Source organism: Peromyscus eremicus, unplaced genomic scaffold (assembly GCF_949786415.1).
Source record: "Peromyscus eremicus unplaced genomic scaffold, PerEre_H2_v1 PerEre#2#chrX_unloc_1, whole genome shotgun sequence".
Lineage (NCBI taxonomy): Eukaryota > Metazoa > Chordata > Mammalia > Rodentia > Cricetidae > Peromyscus > Peromyscus eremicus.
Window position 1 is genome coordinate 4,542,042 of NW_026734288.1, and position 9,680 is coordinate 4,551,721.

General features: G+C 35.5%; 1 protein-coding gene across 1 annotated transcript; it reads left to right on the top strand.

Annotated features, from left to right (window-relative positions):
* Positions 1-6,117: 6,117 nt before the first annotated feature.
* Positions 6,118-9,089, top strand: LOC131900937 (zinc finger protein 431-like; the record flags this gene model as incomplete). Its single annotated transcript, XM_059252248.1, has 5 exons — positions 6,118-6,130; positions 7,090-7,109; positions 7,193-7,319; positions 7,518-7,578; positions 9,047-9,089. Coding segments are annotated over exons 1-5 (264 nt in total), but the record flags the coding sequence as incomplete, so codon positions are not given.
* Between the last annotated feature and the right edge of the window lie 591 nt (positions 9,090-9,680).

Here is a 9,680-nt window from a genome sequence, read left to right on the forward strand (position 1 = left end):
ATAATTTATTTTGAAAAAATAAAATGAGAAAACAGTGGAAAGGATCACACAAACCTGTGACATGCATTTAAAAAAAATGTTACCTTGATGATCACATTAGAAAAAAAAAAAACAAAGCCTTGTTAAAACTGAGAGGTAATGTAAAGGTTTGGGATCACCACAAAAGAAGCATTCGTCGGTGAACAGGCAACACATCTCACCTCCATACACACATTTACCTGAGAAAAAGCCATCACTCATTTCCTTTCCTTCGGGATCTTCTCAGAAACATTTATCTCAAAATTTCACCTTCCTGATAATATTTTGGGTTTCAAAGCAAGAAAAGGCTTGTTTATTTTCTACCACGCTAAGAGACTGGAAGGCAGGATCAAAAAGCTCCCTCAGTGTACTATAACAGAGATGTAGAACAACATGATATCCCTGAGGTAGACAACACTGAAGGTTCTGCTTTCATACATGCCAGCAGGTAGGCTGTTTGGCTCACAACATGACTGACTTAAATAAAGACTGACTACATTTTTAAATTGATGTGCTGGAGCTAACAGAGTCAGGTTGGCCTTTCAACTGAGGCTGAGCACAGCTGACATTGATAAGCATTAAGAGCCCTCACATTCTCTTTCTCTGGGGTGGGTGATTAAAGGAAAATGAGGTTTCCATGGAGGATAACAGACAGCATCTGTGGGGTAGTCACAGACAAAAGTAGTTCTTCAACTGGATTAAAAAAAAAAAACTAGTTGCTTGTGTTCAAGAATCATGAAGGCAATGCATTCCCCTCTGAAGTCTCCACTGACTTTTCCCACTGGTTACCATGACAAAATTTATAATACTAAGATTCTGAAATTATGCAATGAGACTCAAGATTAAATCTTTTCACAAATTTATTTTCACAGTGACATTACTTCACCCAGAGTAACAATGGGTAGAAAAAAATGAGAAGAACCAGGTGGTATTATTTCCAATATGTGAGTTCTCAGGAATCATCTAATACTTTAAGATTTTAGTGAAGAAAACTAAATTCCATTCTTTAACATCATTGTTTTGCTGGCAATTTAAAAAGTAATGAGTGCTGCAAAATCTCTTCATATTTAAGGCTCCTTTGCAAAACAAGAATTCATTAACTTAATTTCAAAAGAAATGAACTGAACAGTCTCTGGAAGTGATATTGACTATGTAGAAATCTACACACATACTCAGTTTATCTCTGTTTTTTACATGAAGTGCATAGTAATTACTCAAACACCCGATTAATATTTGGAAGTAACTAGGCAAAAATTTATTTTTTTGTCTTTTTCTTGAATAAAGGTAAGCTATTTACTAGAAACAGGGCTACAGGACATGCATGTCTCTGTGCAGAAATGAAGGATGCACAGGAACTCCATTGTGTTGTTCAAATTTCAGTACTCAGTTTTTAATTACTACAACCTATGCATAGTTTTTCTTTTTCTTTTTCTTTTTTATATGTGTTTGTTTGGACATTGACATACATACAAACAATAAATGTGTTAACAGTATTACATGGCATAATAAAACACAGAAAAGTTTTTACCTGGCTATGACATTAAAGTTTAACAACACTCAATTATCAGTTTTGTGTTCCAGGATATATTGTGATATAGAATTTCTTTTATTTATTGACTAAAATAATTGTGTTATCATCATGTTCCCTTTATAAATTTCTTAGTCAATGTTCTAATGACATGTTTTATTCTCTTTAACATGTAAATTGTTTCATATAAAATATATGCTTTTAAAATCTTAATACAATAATATGAATTTCCAATTTAAAATATTTAACATATTAATCCTGGAGTGTATCTTCTGAAATGACATTATGTCTCAATTTTGACTATTACATCCTAATACCTATTCTTGCTTCATCAATGTATTCAGTGTAAGGATGAAACAGATCCCCCATCAGTCAAATACCCTACTAAAAAGAATTCAAAATTCGACCAAGTATATAACAGTTCAATTTATTGTGTCTTTTTAAAATCCTTTAAATTATTTTCACTGTTGTAGAAGTCTCTATTTTAAGGGATTAAAAGCCAATTGTGTTGTACAATTTTCTGTGATTTGGAACTTATGACTAGATTTGGATGATTAATCTCATCTTAGTCACTTTCACAAGAATGTACTCAGCTCATGCTTTGTTATGGCTTTTGCAGACCAGAATGTAGAAACTCTCCATTTGATAAATGGTTTGTGGTGTTTTTGATTATTTTGGTGTCAAATAGATCTCTTTTTAAACTATTTATTTTTATTTGTGTAATTAGTTAGTAATCAGTGAGGCATTAGATTCAGGTGTTTGAAACATCTTGTCACAGAACAGTGTTCTGTCAGGTATCTGAACTCGTTATTGTTTACAGACGATATCTCACACCAGTTATGAAATTACAGTTGCCAAAAAGATAACATTCAGAATCAAACAATACTTCTATATCTCATCACTGAACTCAGAAAAAGAGAGCTTTTTTTTCCCTTACAACCTACTTTGTAACTTTGAAAATGACTTAAAATTTGGATTTATTGTTGTCTGCTTTGATAGGTGATAAAGATCAGTGATTTTATTCATGGTGAAAATGCAGTCCATGAAATCCCTTTAATCCACACTATTTCCTTCATAGTAGTTCCATGTATCCAAGAAACATAATTCTGATGGCAGGATATAGTATGATAACCTTCTTTTTCATTTTTTTCAGTAAAGAAACACGTTTTATTAACCTTTCTTTTTTAATTTTATAATTAATTTAATTTTACATATCAGCTATGCATTTCCCTGACCTCCCTCCTCCCACCTAACCCACCCTCCCCACAATTCACCACCCATTTCCACCTCCTCCAAGGCAAAGACTCCCCTTGGGATTCAGCTCAGCCTGGTAGATTCAGTTGAGGCAGTTCCAGTCCCCTCCTCCTTTCAACTAGGTTAAGCATAGTGTCCCAGAATTAGGCCCTAGGTTCCAAAAAGCCAGCTCATGCACTATGGAGAGGACCCAGTCCTACTGCCTGGGTTCAAGCTAATTGACTGTCTCACTTATCCAGAGGGCCTGATCCATTTCCATGGGGGCTCCTCAGCTATTGGTTCATAGTTTATGTGTTTCCACTAGTTTGGCTATTTGTGCCTGTGATTTTTCCAGTCATAGTCTCAATATCTCTTACTCATATAACCCCTCCTCTTTCTCACTGATTGTACTCCTGGAGCTCCACCTGGGGTTTGGCCATGGATCTTTGCAATTGCTTCCATCAGCCACTGGATGAGAGTTTTATCATGACCGTTAGGGTGTTCAGCCATCCGATCATCAGAGTAAGTCAGTTTGGGCTTTCTCTTGACCAATGCCAGTAGTCTACAGTGGAGGTATCTTTGTGGATTTCTGGGGACCTGTCTAGCACTCTGCTTCTTCCTATTCCCCTGGGGTCTTCATTCATCATGGTATCTCCCTCCCTGTTCTCCCACTCAGCTCCTGATCCAGTTGAGACCTCCCTATCCCCTAAGCTCTCTTTCCCCTAACCCTTGCTCTCCATTATCCCCCTCACTCCCAGTTTGCTAATGTAGATCTCATCCATTTCTCTGTTGTAGGGCAATCCCTGTGTCTTTCTCAGAGTTCTCTTTACTAGGTATCTTCCCTGGAGTTGTGAGTTGCGGTCTAGTTATCCTTTGCTATAATTGAAGAGATTTTTCTCTATTAATCTCTTAAGTGTGTGGAGTGATTTTTCCCTGTGAGGGCATATTGATTCTAGAACTGTTGCACTTCCAGCCTTTTAGAAAAATGTTTCTGAAACAAGATCTTTTATGTTTATACAAGTGGCCTTGGTCCCAGTCTGTTGTTCTCCAGGGCAGTGACCTTGCTGTCCTCTATATTATAGCTACAAATTCTTACATTGAATGACTGTACCAACTCAGAGTTTCAAAATTATCCATTTCAGTCATGCAATTGAATATCCATTAAACTAAAATGAAAAGAATTTGTATGTGTAGCATGGTTTCTACCTTCAGACCAGAATAGAATAGTTTATTGTGTACACTGCTGGTGGAAACAGGGTGTGCAATCAGCTGCTGGAGTCACCATTATTAAAAAGGATCTGATTGAATCAAGAGGGAAGATGTATTTAGTAGTTGATTGACAGGCTTGTCTTAGGGAGGTAGGAAGGTGTGGCTGCACAAGCTCTCAAGTCCTGTGTACCAACACAGCTCTTGTCTTGCCTATCTCAAATATCTGTGGAGCTGAATGAGGTGTTCATGGAGTGTCACCTGCCCTGATCATTTGCAGCCCTGGAACTAGTCCCTTGAAACCCCAAGACTTGAAACAAGCTGGACGAGGATTCAACCAGCGTTGGTGGTGAAACCCTGAGAGGTGAAGGTCATAGTGCTGCTTCTGTAGCTGTTAGGAGTAGTAGGATACAGGAAACAGTGCAAGAATAGCTTACCATGGTCATATAAGTGAGAAACTGATTCAGGGAAAGTGAGGTGGGCATCCACCTACCCTTTTAAAGGATTTTCCATATCCTTACACTGAAATGATATGGTTACAGTTCAGCATTGTTGCAGGCATCTATATTTAGCAGTTGGAAAATCAGTGAAGAGATTGTGAGAGTTCATTGCATGAAGCTGTAAGGATTGAAGCATTGGTGGTGGTGGTGTTTTTTTTTTTTTGTCACTTATTTCTCTTTAGGGGCTTTGCCATGAAGCTGTCAAATAAATCACACACAAGAAGGATTATTCTTTCTCATAAACGTTCAGCCTTAGCTTGACTTATTCATGACCAGCTTTTCTCAAATCATCCCATCTAAGTTTTGTCTCTGGACTTTTATCTTTCTTTATTTCTTTACTTCTTATTGCTTGATGTGTTGCTGGGTGGCTGGACCTTACTGTCCTCTCATTTTCTTGCTCCTTCTTCCTTTTTTCCTCCCAGACTTATCTGCCCATTTATTCTATTTGCCTGCCATCCCTGCCTATCCTTTTCTGTCAAGCTATTGGACATTCAGATCTTCATTAGAATAACCAAGTGTTTTAGAGAGGCAAAGTACTACAGCTTCACAGAGTTAAATAAATGCAACATAAAACCATGCAACACATCCTTGCTTCATTTGAACAAATATTCCCTTGCATAGGCAAATATACCACATGTTAAATTCACATTCCACAACAGCCTGGGTTGCATTTTGTTACCACAAGACATTGAGATACCTAAGGCTTGAGATATCTCCCAAGGAGACCTAACTGCATACACAGAGTAGAAGTAACCAAAGAAAGAAACTTACATGATGTTTCAGGTATAGAGCAATCTAAGCCTTTTGAAACTGAGGCCCCATGCATCTAAGAGAGAGATTCAGTATTTGATGTTTGTTTTGCTGTGCTTCAGTCTTCCCTCACTATATCTCCATTTCTGTTTTGAAATGTGAAGGGAATTCTGTGCTATTGTATATTGGAAAGATCTAACTCATTTTCTGATTTCAAAAAATGTCACTGTCAAGAGATCATCTTGAGTGTCAGAAGAGACTTCAGACATTTAAAAAGTTTGGGGCCTGTTGCAGACTGTGAGGATCATTGAAGTGACTGAATGCATTTATATCATGAATGGCCATTAATCTGTAGTGACCTGGCTCAGAATGTAGTTCATTGAATGAAAAACTTTACAGACACGATGATGTATTTGAACATGTGTCTCTCCTTAGTGACTTTCTTTGAATTTCTTGTGAAACCTTAATAAGAGGAGCCTTTCTGGATAAAATACTGGGTGTGTGATATGCATCTCCATAGTCTCAATCAATTTCTTCTTCTTTATTTCTCCTGTGTTGTCATTGAAATTAATCAGCCAGCTTTTTTTATATTGCCATGATTTAACCACCACTATAAACACTATATTTAAATAATGTAAGATACAGTAGAAACAATTGTTATTCAGTGCTAAGGCACTTTGATAAACTACACATTTTATGTTTTTCTTTGTTTGTTTTTGAAGATGACAAGGTTTGTCTGTGTAGCCCTGACTCTATGGGAAGTACACCTCTGTACACCAGGCTGGATTTGAACTTGGAGATCCCCTGGACTCTGGCTCCCAAGTCTTGGAATTAATAGTGTTCCAACATTCCTGGATTTTTTTGTTTTTATATTATTGGACAATGGGCCTGGAATGTAAGTTTTTGTACATGTCAAGTATATGCTGCTGTACAGAGTTTTACTCATATTTTGGATTTTTAAAATTTGGCAGAAAGTATCATTCTACTTCTTGGGGTGGCATGTATTCATGACATTAATATAGCCTGTGCCTTCCAAGTCATTGAATTGCAGGTGCATGACCCTCTTTCTGCCTGTTGTGTTTGTTTTTAAATGAATATGAAATTTTTACCTCTATGCATTGATATGTACCATGGTGGTCCCTGGTCCTCACAGTTATCAAAAGATGAAATCAGAAACACTGAACATGGAATAATTGATAGATGTGATCCCCCATTTAAATAATGGCAATAGATTCTCTATGCAAGATCAGTAAGAGCTCTTTACTACTGAGTCATCTCTCTTGCCCTTTGTTGTTTACTAATGTTGTTTACTAACCATTTATATTGCTACTGTTTTTGTCTGTCCATTTGTAAATGTTTAAAAACACAGTGACTTTTAGTAAAATCTTATTGGTGTTACAGGTTAAATTAGGACAGTTCAAGTTTCTGGAAGATTAATACAGAATAGTAACATATGCTTAACTCCTTTTCTTTGTTTGACTGATTCTTTCATGGGAGACAGGATCTTAATATGTCCTTCTGATTGTCCTGGACCTGATTGCATAGACTAGAATGACATTCAATTTAGAGGCAGTCATACCTGCCTGTGCATTCTCAGTGCTGAGGTTAAAGACCTGAGGCAATACACCACATTTGTCCATCTTATTTTTCTTTTTCTAGTTACTAGTTGTTCATACAATTTTTCTCATGTGTACTCTGTACTGTTGATCTATTTATTTGTTTCTATTTTTGTTAATAGGCATTTCTCTGGCAAGATGATACCCTATTCCAAGGGGATAGAAATGTCAGAGATTTTATTCATTTTTTTCTAAAGTGAATTGGTGATTATGTTATAACTTCTATGTCATTAAATAGGTATAGAGAATACCAAGACTGTATGACTCTAGTGTCAAAGAAGTATATATTTACAATGTAGTCAATATTATGCTGTCTATTTTACACATGTATGAAATGTTAGAAAGCAGTGACTTATGATGACTTGCATGTAGACTTCACTTGGGAAGAGTGGACTTTGGTGAATCCTTCCCAGAAGAATCTGTACAAAGATGTAATGCTGGAGACCTACAGGAACATCACCACTATAGGTAAGACAGAATTTTTCTTCATGTTTTAAAATAAGGGGACATCTGATCCTTGATAATTCATGTTCTTCTGTAATTTAGTTGATAAAGAAGAATGAGGTAAACAACTCAGGTATGGTTCTAAGGTAGACTGCACATAGTATCTAAAATTTTACATAATGGTCAACAATATAACATATAATTTGTGATACTCTATTCTAGGATACAGTTGGGAAGACCATAATAATGAAGAACATTGTCAAAGTTCTAGAAGACATGAAAGGTAATTTTTATGTGCAAACTGATACAAATGTACCTGTGAAGAATTTGTAATGTGTCCTGTAAGTTATAAACAAAAGCAACAGTAAATAAGTACAGCTTAAACTACAGTGATAATTATTAAATTCTCACAAATACATTTACCTCAATTTCATGTTGTTGAGCTGCATTTGCATACCATTCTTCTAAGAAAGAAAGCAAGGAAACAGTTCCTTAAGATATCACATCTTGAATCATACTACCATGAGTGCTTTGCTGTAGAACCATCAATCCATTTATTTCATACTACTCATATTACAAAATGTTTACATATTTAAGAGGTGATAAGTATATCTCAAAAACCTTTTAATATACAAATAGTCCATAGTAATAACAGAGATATTCATATAACTGTTGTGACTGTGCTGTTTAGTAAGAGGTGCAGTTAGAGTCAAAAGTCAAGAAAATTGTCACAGAGAAAGCTTATTCCTGTAACACAGGTCAATGTGGACAGAAAATCAAACTATCTACTCACGATGGAAACCTTTTATTGTTCTTCCTTTGCTCAGTATATCATATGTCACTCTAGATTCAAGTCATATCAGTGTAAGGATATGAAAATATATCCCATATCTCTGTCTCAGAACAATTTGAAGATATACAGCATTCCCCATGTTAAGTATACTTATTAAATTTGATTCAAGTACACAAGTAATTGGTTTTTCAGTTTCATTGTTAATACAGTAACAGACTCACGAAGTAGAAAAGTCTTATGAGTACTAGAAGAGAGTAAATACCCCTGTTTGTCCTAGTTCACTTAGCAAATTTATGACTCAGAGTATAGGAAAAATTATGATTGAAATATGGGTTAAAAAAACTGTGTTTTTCCAGTTCTCTTTAAATATCTAAAAATACTCATATAAAAAAAAGATTCTGTAAATGTGAATCTTGTAATAAAGAATGTTACCATCAAAGACATCTTCAAAGATGCAGAAAACCTCTTAATAAAGGAGGAAAACATGATTGTAAAAACAGTGATAAACTGCTAATATCTAATTCTACTTTACAGTTAATTGTAAAATTACTTCATGTAGAATTAAAAATTCAACAGTGTATTGAATGTGTTAATCATTTTACATATGCCAATTATCTTTGCAGTCATGGAAGAAGTCAAGCTGGAGAGAAATCCTGTGTAAACATTCAATGTGTTAAAGCCATTGCATATCCCAGTACTGTTCAAAGGAAGGAAAGAGTACTTACTATAAAGGAACCCTATGAATCTAATTCAAGTAGTAAAGCCTTTGTCTGTCACAAAAGTCTTCAAATGCATACAAGAACATATGCTGGACAAAAATTCTATGAATGTAATCAGTGCGGTAAAGCTTTTTCACAATTCAGTCATCTTCGAGGGCATATAAGAACACATATGGAGAGAAACCCTATGAACTCTATCAGTGTGGAAAAGTCTTTTTATGTCAGACTCATCTTTAAAGGCATAAACGAACACATCCTGGAGAGAAACCCTATGAATGTAATCAGTGTGGTAAAGCCTTTGCTCATCACAATGCTCTTCAGTTGCATGAAAGAATACATACTGGAGAGAAACCCTATGAATGTAATCAGTGTGGTAAAGCCTTTGCAAAAAAACCGTGGTCTTCGAAGGCATGAAATTACACATATTGGAGAGAACCCCTAAGAATGTAATCAGTGTGATAAAGCCTTTTTATGTCTCAGTACTTTTCAAAGGCATAAAAGAACCCATACTGGAGAGAAATCCTATGAGTGTAATCAATGTGGTAAAACCTTTTTGTGTAACAAAACACTTCAAAGGCATAAAAGAATACATACTGGAGAGTAACCCTATGAATGTAATCAGTGTGGTAAAGCCTTTGCACAATACACTTATCTTGAAATGCAAAGAAGAACACATACAGGATCTAAATCATATGAATATCAAAAAATCTTTGAAATAATAAGAGAACATACATCATAGAAATCCTATGAATATAATCAAAGTTGTTAAGCCTTTGAATGTCACAAGTCTTTAAAGACATAAAAGAACACATACTGTAGAGAAACCCCATCAATGTAATCAGTGTGGTAAAGCCTTGGTTATCATAGTCATCA